This window comes from Engystomops pustulosus, chromosome 5, assembly GCF_040894005.1.
Source record: "Engystomops pustulosus chromosome 5, aEngPut4.maternal, whole genome shotgun sequence".
NCBI classification, from domain to species: Eukaryota; Metazoa; Chordata; class Amphibia; order Anura; family Leptodactylidae; genus Engystomops; species Engystomops pustulosus.
Genome location: NC_092415.1, coordinates 152,892,930 through 152,907,102, shown reverse-complemented (window position 1 = coordinate 152,907,102; position 14,173 = coordinate 152,892,930). Strand labels below are relative to the sequence as shown.

General features: G+C 38.2%; 1 protein-coding gene across 4 annotated transcripts in view; it reads left to right on the top strand.

The window, feature by feature from the left end:
* The window catches only part of MYRIP (myosin VIIA and Rab interacting protein), a 285,392-nt gene that overhangs the window by 54,462 nt on the left and 216,757 nt on the right, over positions 1 to 14,173 (top strand). For all 4 annotated transcript variants that reach the window (XM_072153450.1, XM_072153451.1, XM_072153449.1 and 1 more), the window contains one exon: positions 5,421 to 5,543. In XM_072153450.1, the coding sequence (XP_072009551.1) occupies positions 5,434 to 5,543 (110 nt within the window). In that variant the 5' untranslated portion in view covers positions 5,421 to 5,433. The remainder of the gene's footprint in view (positions 1 to 5,420; positions 5,544 to 14,173) is intronic.

The window sequence follows — 14,173 nt, the reverse complement described above, 5'->3', positions numbered from 1 at the left end:
AATCAATGCAATGATGTTCTCCAAAAACAGTTAATTACATAAATAAGTCATCATTCTTTTTGTGGATACTAGCCAGCCTTACATGTGGTAATACCTGTATATTAAGAACATCCTAGTGGGAAAGAAGATCGACAGTTGCCCTTCTACTAGTATTTTACTGGAAGTTTATTATCTCCTCTAAACTTAAACTCTGTTTATCATTACTACTGTACCTGTAAGGCCTCTTGCACACTAGCGTTGCGTTTCACGTCAGGGTGCAATGCGTGAAAAACTGACGTTTTGGCTGCGTTTTTGTTCCATTTTTCCTTGGAGTAATTTGCGTTTTTTTTGCGTTTTCGGTGCCTGTGTAATCTAGCAACAACAGAAAGTAAGGGGGAAGGGGGGGACCTGCTTTGCTCATTGTAACAACGAGTTAAAAGAGATCACTGTGGGGCTCTGGAAACATCTTCCAGAGCCCACTTTAGCATAATGTATAACTTTATTTGAGGAGAAAGGAGGCTATGGATAACAAATATAAGATTATCACAGTCACACGGTCTGGATTTATAAGTAAGTGCTTCTGGTTAATCATGATGGATTTTGATGGTAGATTTTCTTTAAAGACCAAAGTAGTTTTTAAGAAAATTCACATCTTGGTAGCTATACATTTGTTGTCCTTTTAACCCTTGTTTATATTTTCCTCTATCATGAAGACCCAGATGTGAATCCTGCTTGTTTTCTAGTCTCTTGACAATAATTTAGAAAATTGGTTGTTTAGAAACGCAGGAATTAGCTCTGGATAATCACTTAATGTACATCATTTACTGGTTTCCTGCTTGCTATGAGACCTCAGGCTTATTTCATTTATTGCATTTTTTTATAAAAATACTCTTGGTAGTTTTGTTTTTATCACCCCTGTAGTTTTTTAGGTAGTACAGGTGAATTGATCAAAGTATGTATGACATATCTATTTATACATTTTACCATCATTTTTCCATTGATGGTTTACATATGTTCTTGTATGTGTATTGAGTATTCATCCATAGCCTCTTTTGGAATCTATATTGCCTCTTAGTCTAGAACAATAAATTAACAGATTGTGTAGCAATTTTCCCATTTGTAAAGGTAAAAGAGTCTTATAACAGAGTAAATACAGAGTGTACAGAAAACAGCAGGGAAACATTGGCACGGTTTATTGGACTTATTATATTATGTAGCACTGCTGTCAATCCTCAAGGTCTCATTGAGATACATTGAAGCAAAGTAATAATGTCAGGATCTTGGTCTATTTAATACATGTACATTAGTTTATTATATTAAATACTGCATTACAATTGCTATAATGTAGCAGTCACTTTATGATCTTTGATATACCTTTCTTCATTGAGGTATACATTTTTTAACTAAATAGTTTGTGTTGTCATTAGGATTAATATGTTGCTAAGTTCGTAATATTTCTGAAAACATTTTAAATTCTGTATTGGCTGCAACCTTTTCAAAAGTCTTAGTGACAAGTGGACACATTAACAAGTGGACACATCGGGTACTGAATCCCACTAGTAACACCTGTGATTGGTCTGAACACTCACCCCACTGGTAACCCCTCCGTTCATTGGCGTTACCCTGTAAATGCCACCAGCAATGCCACCAGTGGCATTAAAATGCGGGCCTTGAGTGCTTGTTGCCATTTTCTTGAGGATCATTTCTCCCCAATGGGCATTGGCGATCATCAAAAAAAATGGCAGCTTCTCTGAGTCATGGGTATTTGTCGATGTATGGGGATACACTAACAAATGCTGAGCAGGAGCTCCCTCAAGGGGCTAGTATTTAAACCAAGGTAACCTCAGTAGCATAACATTCTAACATGTTCTATTGCTTCACTCTAAAACTTAATGGCATGGGAAGAACTATCTGGTGGTTACATCTCCTTTAGGTTCTCCTCAACTGTTTCCACTTGATTTGCATCTTTGAAGGGACCTCTACATCAACTTGTTATTAAGCATTTATTGAAAGGAAGTAATTCAAAATGTCTGTGTTTTTTACAATATGAAAGAGTCGATAGGTTCCCTTTTAAAAAGACTCTCTAGGGAAGGTTAAAATTGCAAATGACAAAGGTTTATATTTCTTTTTTTCTTAACATAAGAGGTCTGAAGCATCTTTCTGCTTATTTTCAGTTGAGGTGTTGTTCTCATAGGGACTAAGTAGTATGATGTCCACATGCTGCCTGTTATGTGCTGTAGGTGAGGACATCAATCCTCTGCTGATTTGGATGCACATGATTTCCATGGAAACACTGTACCTGACAGACAACAAGACAAAAAACATTACTTACAGGAAGACAAAGTTAGGCTTTGGGTCTTTAATATTAGTGTCTGTATTTGTCACTTGTTTTTTTTTTTGTTTTTCTGTTTCATAGAAGTAAGGGGTGTTTTTGGTCAAATGCTGAACCAGTATTAACCCCTTAGTGAACACCCATACAGGTTTCTCTGTCGGTCACTAAGAGCCTTAGGCTAGTTTGACGTTGGCCTAGCCTAAGGTCTGCACAGGTCATTACACCAAAATATGGAAAAGCTATTAATATTCTTATATGGTAAAATGAAGACTTTTTTGTACAAAAACCTTTACTTTTTTAAAAATCTATTAAAACCTAAATAAATTTAGTATCAAAAACAAAGCTGTAAAAACGCAGCCTAGAAGAACATGAATATTTAATGCATTTGAAATTTTCTTCCCACTTTCCAATACACGGCATGGAATATAAAATACTATTACTAGGTAGCATAGTTTGTGATGCAGTAACCAACCCTACATATAGCTCTGTACACTAAAAAATAAAAAAGTTATAGATTTTTGAAGGTGGGGAGGGGGTGGGGTGGGGACTAAAATGCAGGGGCTGTTATGGCCGCACCATCTATGTATCTATTATACTGATGCAATACAAACATCAAACTTATAGCATACAAGCGTTATGTGTTCCATAACACTAGTTTCACACAAGAGTAGTGATTGCTTGGGACAAACAGAGGATCAAAATGACAGATATTAAAACTGCCCCTTTGTCTGATACACATGGAAGACATTACATTTACATCAACAATTATCGATTGCTGTAGGTATATTCTTTGAGCTTCACTTTTCTTAAAAAACAAAAGTCCATCTTTTAAAGTCTTTTAACATATAAAATATCATGAAATATGTTTTTTTCAAAGCAAAGAGAAACTGAAGAAATCACTTGTTAATGATTTGATACATACAGTAAAGATAGAAAAATATCAGTTATGAGTTTATTTGATTAATAAAATATTTATTGCTGTCATTGATCAAGATAAGTGCAGTTTGTTACAGAATCTTTATTTTTCTCAGTACCTCAGACTCAGTTTTCAAGGAACTGATTTATTATATTTATTAGTTCTCCGACTCTTGACATAATGATATAGAACACTGTATGTCAACCCATTTATCTATTGATTTGTGCGAAGCATGGATGATCATTGAAAATCAATGCTAGAAAAAAGGATGCTCTCGTTTATCAGATGCCTTGTTGTAGATGGATGTTGGTCAATGCTTTCATGACAAAATACTATATTAGTGATTGGCATAAAATGTCAATACAAAGGTCTGTAAACAGTCATAACAATTATAGCTGCCTCTTGGTATAAAGATTTATTTTGCAGGATCATTTTTATCTATAGTAAAGATGGCAACAGAAGTCTAAATAAAATGGTCCTTATGGCCTTTTACCTGACTAAAAGCTGTAGCATTCTTCTAGAGGGCAGGGGCTATGGGGGTAGTTCAGGGGAGAAAGCTAAAGACAATGAATTGTTAGGACCTACCCCAATGTTTGAAGTCCAGCTACAATTCTGGAATTATATCTGTTTTCACAGTCCTGCTTTTCCTTTAACAGTTTCTGTTCTTTCATATAGGGCTTATGCTCACAAAACAACATAGCATGTATTAAAGTGCATAAAAGCTTTACAGCTGGTGTTGTATGTACTCAAATGAACTATGTTTAAAGACAGATTCTTTTATAGAAGCAATGTGGATCAGATGGAGCATGGCTCCATTTCCATCAGATTCATACACAATTCCAACCGAAAAGACTTCTTATCAATTCTTATCAGGCATGTGGAAGTACAATAGAAGCCTTATACATCTATGTGGGAGCTATTTTATATCTCTGTAGACTCATTTATGAAAAGAAAATTCCTGACCAGTATCACATTTAGCATTAAAAAGATTGGAGATAGTCGTGCTGGGACCAACCATGATCACTAATCCCATTGCATCATAGTGAGAATGAAGGCTGCGTTCACACGTTCTGATTGAACATATGCTCTTCAACTAAGAGTGTGTTCACATATTGCATGTAATGTGATTTTAGGTGCAGTTTGTTATTTTAATAAATGAAAGACACGAACTAAATAAAAATGGAACTTCACTGACTTCAATGCAGTTTTAACTGCAACGTACCATGGGGGAGATATCATGCGCCGGCGCCCCTGCGGCCACGCCTCCCTTTGTCACGCTGGATACATCGAGTTTGCACTGTTTTTAGTAAATGTGGGTAATGGTGCTTGTTCAGTTTAAACCCATATTGGGACAATCCACTCCCGGGTCTGAATGAATTGTGTTTTACAACGCAGTTCAATGGGAACATAAGAATAAAGCCTTAGAGAACTCACAGCTATATGTGACATTGGTACAATTGGATTCTCACATGACCATCTATAACCAACCAAGCACTATTAATAAAAGGTTAAGTGTTTCTTTAATGGGACATTGCTTACCTAAAGTTTTAATGTTTTACTCAATGGTGGGAGTTTTTTTTTATTGGGATAAAGAGTCACAATAAAAGAAGTGGAGTTTTGTATGTACTTATTCGTTGCTGAAACATATAATCATATACAGGCAGTCCCCGGGTTACATACAAGATAGGGTCCGGAGGTTTGTTCTTAAGTTGAATTTGTATGTAACGCGAAACTGTATATTTTCTAATTGGAGATCCAGACAAAAAAAAAATTGGCCCCAGTGACAATTGGAGTTTAAACATTTTTTGCTGTAATGGGACCAAGGATTATGAATAAAGCTTCATTACAGACACCTTACAGCTGATCATTGCAATCTGGGACTATAGTAAATCATTCAGAAAGCTTCATCAGAGGTCAGAGGGGTCTGTCTGTAACTATGGGTTGTCTGTAAGTCGGGTGTCCTTAAGTAGGGGACCGCCTGTATTAAACAGATCCATATTATTTTCTTGTGTAGCAGAAATAAATAGTCACTAGCATTTCAGCTATATTTTTTGTAGATACTAATGGAGTGTACATTTACCTAATATAAAATATGTATGATCTCTAAGATTAGCAGAAACGTTCTGTGCTCCTCCAGGTAAGGAGACAATTGCAGATTCTATGTGATGCACAAATTGCTTTAATTGCTTTCAGGATTAAGAAAAGCATGGGCAGGAAACTAGATCTTTCTGGTCTGACTGAAGAAGAAGCGGAACATGTCCTTCAGGTTGTCCAGCGAGATTTCAGCCTCAGGAAGAAAGAAGAAGAAAGGTTAAGGTAGGACATTTTTTTCTGAAACCTGTGAAGACAGTTTATTTACTGTTCTACTGTTAGATTCTACATACTCAACGTCACTGACCTGGCATAAACTGGACAAATATGTTGCAGCGATATTGACACTTCAGATTTTATTATTTCTAACACAAAGTTTCACAATACAGTTTTTTTCCTCACAAATAGTTCATTGTTTTGCTTAAAGCTCTGTGTCAGTTTAGAAAATATGAATGTATTGTATTGTATTGTATTGTATTGTATTGTATTGTATTGATGAATGTTGTGCTGTCTTCAACATCTTTTCACACCCCTAAAAACCTTTATACATTATGATAGTTTTCCCAATGTAACATTTCACAATGTAAAACTAGTAAATCATGGAAAAACCACATGATGTTTTTCAGATGACTTTATGTGGGTAAACTTCATTTCAGATCTAACTGAAACTAAAATGGTTTACCAAAATATTCAACTTTTTGTTAAGGTTGTCTTAATATGAATATGTTATTGGAAAATCAGTTTCCTATCTTGATTTTTAAACCGTTCTTGATAGTTGGCATATAGCTATTGGCACCCCATTAGGAATGCATTGACCTCTCAGTTCCTATACACAAAACATGCTAATGTACAGAAATTGTATTGTATGTAATAATCTAAAACGGAACACCTATCAATAACAAGGCATAAAGTCCCAGCAACAACTATGCAATTCATTGCTTGACGCTTTATATAAGTCAGTAATCAGTATATATGAGTAAGGGATACGGGAGAACTATGTATCAGATGACAATTACTCCACAAGCTATATCCTCATAGCATACAAATAAAATACACACCAACAGATAATAAACGGTTAAAGTCAAATGTGTGATGTGTATTGCAGTTGAGTAGAAATTCAACAAATACAGCGGTCTAACCAAAATTGCGATGGTCTGGAGATCAGGGATTCAAATATCCAGGTGTTTGCCACATTTCACGATAACGTTTCCCTGACATACCCTCATTCACTTGAGGATTTCATATATGACGCCCTGTTGCTCCCGCCCTTACAAGGGTGGTCCACAGCTTACTGTGTCACACATTGTCCCTGTCTCATAAGTAATGCTATCCAACCGTGTTTCCACTGCGTTTTGCAGTTTGATCTGGGGAAGAACTGCTATACTGCCTAAGCCTGGGACCTCCAGTCTGTCCTGACTCTCACTAGGGGTAGACTCTGGGTGAATGTACTTCTGCAGGGGCTAAGTGGAACCTGCAGCCCAGAGTGATACAGATCCAGGCTGACGATCGGCATGTGCATAAGACCATCGCACCTGCGCCTATTTAAAACAGCTTCTGCGGTGTGGGCGCGCACCGATTCACAGGCCCCATCCACAAGTCTCCTCATTATCAGTCACATGAGAGGGGTGTGGGCAGGAGATCCTCTGACTATATCACCTTGTCGTTGTAGCAATAGGAATGCTTCCAGATAGGATTGTAATTCCTTGTTCTCTGAATGCCTATGGTAGGGGCACAATAGCAATCCACCTGCACTATTCCTGAACATTAACTTTAGAAACAATATTTTTTCATATAGTTGAAGACTGCAATAAGGGGTACAGAATGTAGCATTTTAACAAGCTAGATGACAAACAACAATTCTCCCGTTTAGTATGTTTAACAGATATTGACATAACATGCTCGACCCCTATGATCACTACCATATGTGGTTAAACAAGCGGAGTAACCATGCCTCCAACTTTATAGGGGGAGGCAATAAAAATTAATCAAAGCCTCATAAAACAGGTATAACTTGTTTTAATGAGGCCAGATGGTGCAACTGTATTTAGACTGTATGTATTGACATGGCCTCGCTTTTTAGTAGGGAACGATGCAAGTTTCCCCCTCCCGGGTATTCTGGTGATGCCATGAAATTTAATAGCCTTAGCTGAGTCTCCATTTCACTGTAACACATGCTGGGCAACAAGTGGTGTATCTCTATTGTTATATTATCCAAATGTTCTCCCACTCGACGCCTGAATTCTCTGATGGTCTTCCCAATATATACCAGGCCACACTTGAATATGGCTCTGTAGATCACCCCCTCGGATTTACAGTTGATGAATGTGTTTACCGAGAAGGTTTCATTAGTCACATTTGCTGTGAATTTCTTAGTGAGCAAATACAGTATATGAACATGTTATACAACCACTGCATCTGAAAGTCCCTTTGGGCAGGCTATTTGAAAGCCATGATCCCTTTTTGTATGGAGTGTAGTGGCTGTGCACCAGCCTCTCTCTAAGAGATCTCCGCTTCCTATAGGTAATAGAGGGTATTTCACTTAGGACACCCTTTCCACCTGGGTCCATAAGAATTGTATCTCAGTGTTTGGAGATACAATGGGGGTAATATATCATTAGGCAGCTTCTTGGGACATATGTCTATTTTTGGAGCTCCGCTGCCAATCAGATTAATTAAATTGGCTTTGGCCCTTTAATAAATGTTCTTATGTTCTATTTCCTGTCTGGGATTATTTTTTTAAAAAGTCTCTGGACATAGGCTAGCAGGGGACCGGAGTGACTAAGAGAATTTTCATGAGACTTTTTGTAAAAGTCTCAGGTCATGGATCTGGCTCGGTGTTGCACTAGCTAGCAGTAGTGCTATGTTTAGGCCAGATTAATGAAGAGGTGTATATTGTCATTTGAGACTTTTTAGCAGTAAAAAGTCTCAAAAAACCTCAATGTGACTACTTTGAGACTTTTTTATGGCAAAAAAGCCCAGGAAAACTAATAATAAATAACCCCCAATGTCTTTACTGCCTTTGAACCATTATTGAAAGTGGTGATGAATGTGATGGCTACCTTAGCTTGCTGTAGTTCTTTTTTAATAATTGGTTCTTCTAATAATTGGTTTCTTTCCTGTCTACAGGTGTTATGAAATGCAACATCTGCGTAACCCTTTGATCTGAACCTATTTTGGAGGTCAATACCTTGATGCAAAAAAGGGTCCATGTCGAAAAAATTTCTGTGTAATCTTAAATATTGGCAAAGTGTATCCCCTTTTTTAGCGGTATAGGGTGACAGCTATCCCATCTAACCAAAGAGTTGGTGGCTCTTGTCTTTGTAAAGGCCTTGATGTAAACAGTTCCTTCAGATTCTTTAGAGATCAAAACATAGAGAAAGGCAAAAGTTTTGTTCATGTACCTCAAATGTGAACTTAAGACCTTCTTACTCTTAAGTCCGTAAATGGGCCCTTCCCTTCAGCACGAGCATCTGCATCCTCTAAACTAAACAAAAGTTTTACATCCATCAATAGGTCATCAGTTATACCCAAATCCTGACACACTTTTTAAAATGATTTTTAACAAATTTTCTTTTCAACTTTAGATTTATCACAAACAAATGGAGGTCTTTTTTAAGTTCAGAAGAATCAAAGTTAGTAGCTAGTACAAAAGAAAGATTTTTTGAGAAGTGAAACATCTGATGGAGACCAAACGTGTGAGGACAGATTGATTATTTGGGACCTGCTTGTCTGGGTTGATGGGTGGGGGAAGGTTTGTTCTTGGCCCTCAACTGATAAGGTTGTTCTAAAAAATCAGCGGGTGAACTGGCTCATTCTCTTTGTAGGCCCCAGCCTCTACCCCCTGGATTTAGTGGGGCTAATTTACTAAGGGTCGCGCTGTGCACTTTAGTCGGACTGTTTATGTTCTTCATGGCTAAAACGGCTTGCACAGGTATTTAAGAATTGTGCGCTGCGATTGTGGCGCATATGACCCTTTTGTGGCGCAGCTGCACTGGCCTCCATGTGACACAAATTAGGGGGCGTGTCGTCGGACGGTCTGACTGATTCGGACCAAGAACATTCAAATTGTGTCGCACGCTGTATGTTGAAGATGCACCACAAAAAAGATGGTGCTTTCAGTATGCGTCCTAATCTTGATTTTCTGTCTCTGAGGAAGAAATATCAGTCTCTACTTTTCCCCTAATCTGTATAAAAAGGTATGCTTTATTATCCCGAACGTCTTTGAAATCATGTAGGAATTGATTGTTTCCTTTCTTTGAGATGGTATTGATACCTTTCAATTGTGTTTTGTAGCTATGCCTCCTAACTTTTGAATTCAGGTTCTAATTCAATTTTTTGGTAAGTGCTGTATGTTCAGACAGTTCAAGGCCTTCCAAAAATAATTTCTCTCCCTCCAATAGTAATGGCATTAACTGTAAAGAACTATTTGTGACTTTCCGTTACGACACCTTGCAGCTGGTATTAACGTGATTCTTAAGCCTCTAGAGACTACATAGTTTTTAAAATAATTTAAATGTAATCTCATATATTTTCTATCCATTGCCTTTTTAAAATTATGCTAATGAGCTAGAAGGCCTCTGGGTTGATTTTAAACGCACACAGCGCTTTTTCCTGTAAAAGGATATGTCTATGAACACATTATAACAGTGATTTTTAACAAGTTATAATAAAGTTTACAAAATTTTAACACCCCACACTTTTCCTTTCTTCCCCTTCCCCTATATAACCTGAATTAATTTACGGTGGTGCACACTGGGAGTGTTGCTCCTTTAAACAGACGACATGACAGTATCTTCTGTCTCATATATATACGTTCTGGGGGGGGGAATTACCAACTTATTGTCTCACCCCCACTGCACGTCGCCCCTCACTGTGTCTGCTGTAATCTCATGGCTGCAGAGGAAGTTTCAGAACACAGTGGGAGGGGGGAAATGCTCCTTGCACGTTATAACATCCTGTGAAGCTACAGCACAGAGGGGCTCTGATAATGTTCCCTAGAGACCTGCTGGCTCAATAGCATAATTATAAATGTTGATTTTAGAAGGAAGTAGGCCATGAATAACAAAAATAATCAGACAAACACTGTTCCTTGATCTAAGAGTCCCTGCTTTATTTTGCTTGATTTTGATGGTAAAATTCCTATAAAATATCGGTGGATGCCATACATATAAAATAAATACTTATGATTTACATTATTGAAAGTGATTTTTAGCAGTAACCACAGTGATCAGCTCATGTATAAATCATACTTATAATTTCTAAAAAGAGGACATTTTCATACTGGGAACATTTTCCGCAGTGTGACTTCAGGGCGCAGTTTGATGTTTGTGACTTTTTGATGTGTGTCATCAGTTCAGTTTCATGTTCTCTTTTGTTCTTCATTGAACTTTCACTTCACGGCTATTATTCCCTCTGCTTCATAGCCCAATAAAAAATGGTTTTGACATGAATTGAAGTCGACATTAAAGTCCTAGATGTAAAAACACTTGTTTGAAAACAATTCATTTTAAAGGCACTCCCCATTTTATGTACAAGATACTGTATATACTCGAGTATAAGTCGAGGCTCCTAATTTTAACATGAAAAACTGGGAAAACCTATTGACTAGAGTATAAGCCTAGGATGGGAAATGCCTTAGTCACAGCCCCACAGTATATAACCAGCAGCCTCCCAGTATATAGCCAGTATACCCCTGCCCCCTAGTATATAGCCAGTATATCCCTGCCCCTAGTATATAGCCAGCAGCCCATGTCCCCAGTATATAACCAGCAGCCCCCTACTATATAGCCAGCCCCCTGCACCCTAGTATATAGCAATCACCCCCCTAGTATATAGCCAGCAGCCCCCTTGCATATAGCCAGTGCCTGCCTCCTGTATATATCCAGTGCCTGCCCCATTAGTTTTTAGCCAGTGCCTGCCCCCCGTTTATAGCCAGTGCCTGCCCCCAGTATATGTCCATTGCCTGCCCCCCAGTATATAGCCAGTGCCTGCCCCCCAGTATATAGCCAGTGCCTACCCCCAGTATATAGCCAGTGCCTGCCCCCCAGTATATAGCCAGTGCCTACCCTCTTGTATATAGCCAGCAGCCCTCTTCCCATAAAAAAAAACAAAACTCTGTACTTACTTTTCCGATGCCCCCCACAGGTCCTTTTCAGTCCCCACGTGGTGCTATATCATGTACCACGACATTACCCGCTTGACGACATAGTGTTTGTCGAAGATGGTGCCCACACTATGATGTGGGAAAGCAGCTGCTGTCATACTGTGTGCGACGCAGCGTGCGGGGACACGAGGACGGAGCCGGAGCTGAAGAAAGAAGAGAAGGCCTGCAGGGGGTGTCGGAAATGTGAGTACACAGTTTTTTTTCATAGCCTCAAGTTTATGCCGAAAAACTTGGCTTACACTTGAATATAAACGGTAGGTTCTTTAGATTTTTTCTTAAGTTGAATTTGTATGTAAGTCAGAACAGGTATATTTTGTTATTGTAACAATGGATTTTCAACATTTTGTGCTGTCATGGGAACAACGATCATCAATAAAAACTGATCTTTGCAGTCTGGGATTAGAGTAATGCATCCAGAGAACTTCACCAGAAGTCACAGTGGGCAGAGGTCCGTCTGTAATTAGGGGTCGTCTGGGAGTTTGGAACCACCTGTTAAAGGAATTGGTCAATAAAATATTGCAGGACTTGGGGTAAAATGGACTTAAATGGATACAAATCTGCAAGTCCATTATGGTTTAATGCAGTGGGTTTTTTTTTTAAATACCGTAATACAAATTTTGAATCCCGCTCTCTTCTCCAACAGGATATGTGGGATGTACAGTTGCTTCTGGTGGCTCTCAGAGTATAGCAAGTCTGAAAAATAATTGTCTATTTGTACGAATAATTATGGTTCATTGATGATGAGTCAATAGTCATAACATTCATCTTGGATACTTATGTAATGTTATGTTTCTTGATATATGAAGAATATTTGACTATTTCTTATGATCTATTGTACAGTGCACGTTGGCGGCTGCTATTTATTGTGGGTGATGTTCACACTTCTTTTGCTTCTTACTTTGCATAATTGATTAAGGAAGGATTTGGGGTTTGTATTGTTTTTCCTATTGTCTGTTAAGCATGCTAGATAAAGAACCTTCAGTTTGAAACACATTGCAGGGTAGCAATCCTTCTCTGCAATAAATAGGAACTATTATCCTGATAATTTTTCATATTATGCAATAAAGAAGTATTTGCATTAAATAGATGCTTGAACCACTTCATTTTATTAATTGTTATGACTGTTTGGCCTTTTGTAGTCACGTTGTAGTCAATTAGTGTTGGCAGTACTGAGATTGTGAGGACAAATGTAACATGTGCAGCCTGTGATCAAAGCTTTTATAGCTCATGTAGAGTTAAAAACATTTTGTATTGTGTTGGAACAATAAAAAATACATCTTAATGTTATGTCCTATTGGGATTGCAATCCCCCTGTGGATTTTAGGGCTTCCACAGCAAAGTATTTAAGGGGGTCCTATTTGCATATGTGGACCAAACAAGAACTTACTGGTGACTTTTCCGGTGACCATTCTTATTCTTATTTTGGGACCCCTGTGATACACTGGTTTCTTTAAATAAAAAGATAGACTTTCTTATTAGGAAGTCTACTGTACATGTGTGTGACATGTATGATACTGTTGTCATACATGATATAAACAGATATGCCATCCTTCCCCTTTCCTCTTTACTAGACAAGTCCTCATGCCACGAGACAATTAGCTTTTCAAGCCAATGCTTTTTTTATTATTCTACTAGAAACTGGTATCCAGTATTTGTCTATCTGGAAATAACAGAGTTAAAGGTAAACTGTCACATGTGACCTCTTTGCATGGTTCTAGTGTGTCTTCTAAGCATTTATGCTCTGGCAAAAAAAAGAATGTTATTCCCCCTGGCTTTTTTCCTGATCCAGGCAAAGAGGCAAAGAGCTATGGGAACCATTCAAGCTCCTCCAAGATGCTTAGGCAGCTTAACTCCAGCCCCTCCAGCCACACATCAATTATTAGGTGCTTCGAAATTTCTGCGCATGCATGATGCGTCTGTCATTTCGGCATCAGATGGCTTGTTCCCAAACCACTCCAGAGGGGCATTACACATGTGCGTGTACTATGTGCAGCATAGGCGGCAAGTGAATGCTATTACTGTGTGGTGTTTTCTCTGAGACGAACTCACTCACAGCTGATGCCATGACCAATACTTTGCAGGGCACGTAAGTTATCGAAATGTTTGGCACACCATGCATTTGCAGAAATTTCAAGGTAGCTAGTAATGACTTAGAGCTGGAGCAGTTCCAAGATGCATCCGAGGGGTCAATTTTAGAAGCCTGAGGAAGCAGGGGAGCTTCACAGGATCTATATCATTTTAGGTACGCACCATAGATACCATTATAAAAATACAACAGCAGTTTTCTCCTCCTAAAGACAGGACAAGTGGGAAAACTGCTTTAGCTCCAGCCAGATGACCCTATTGCCAGGCACAGGACAGTCAAGAGAATGAGGGAAAAGCAAGTATGAACATCTGGGACACAGAGATTTCTTAATGTGTTTCCTAAATTGAATTATAATATAAGATGAAGTAGGTTGGAAGAAAAGAAACTTAATGAAGAAAGTGCTGATGTATTTTTATTTGTTTTTCAATGTTTTCTATGCTTTCAATATTATAAAGTTAAAATAATGAGTGCCATGCATGTACACCATTTTCATGTTGTCACTACATGGAGAGGGCTCATGGGTAAAGCTCTATCCATACAGGGTTGGTGTCTGCAGTACTATACAGAAATATGGTGTAATAAAGAAACAAGATATTTTACTGTATA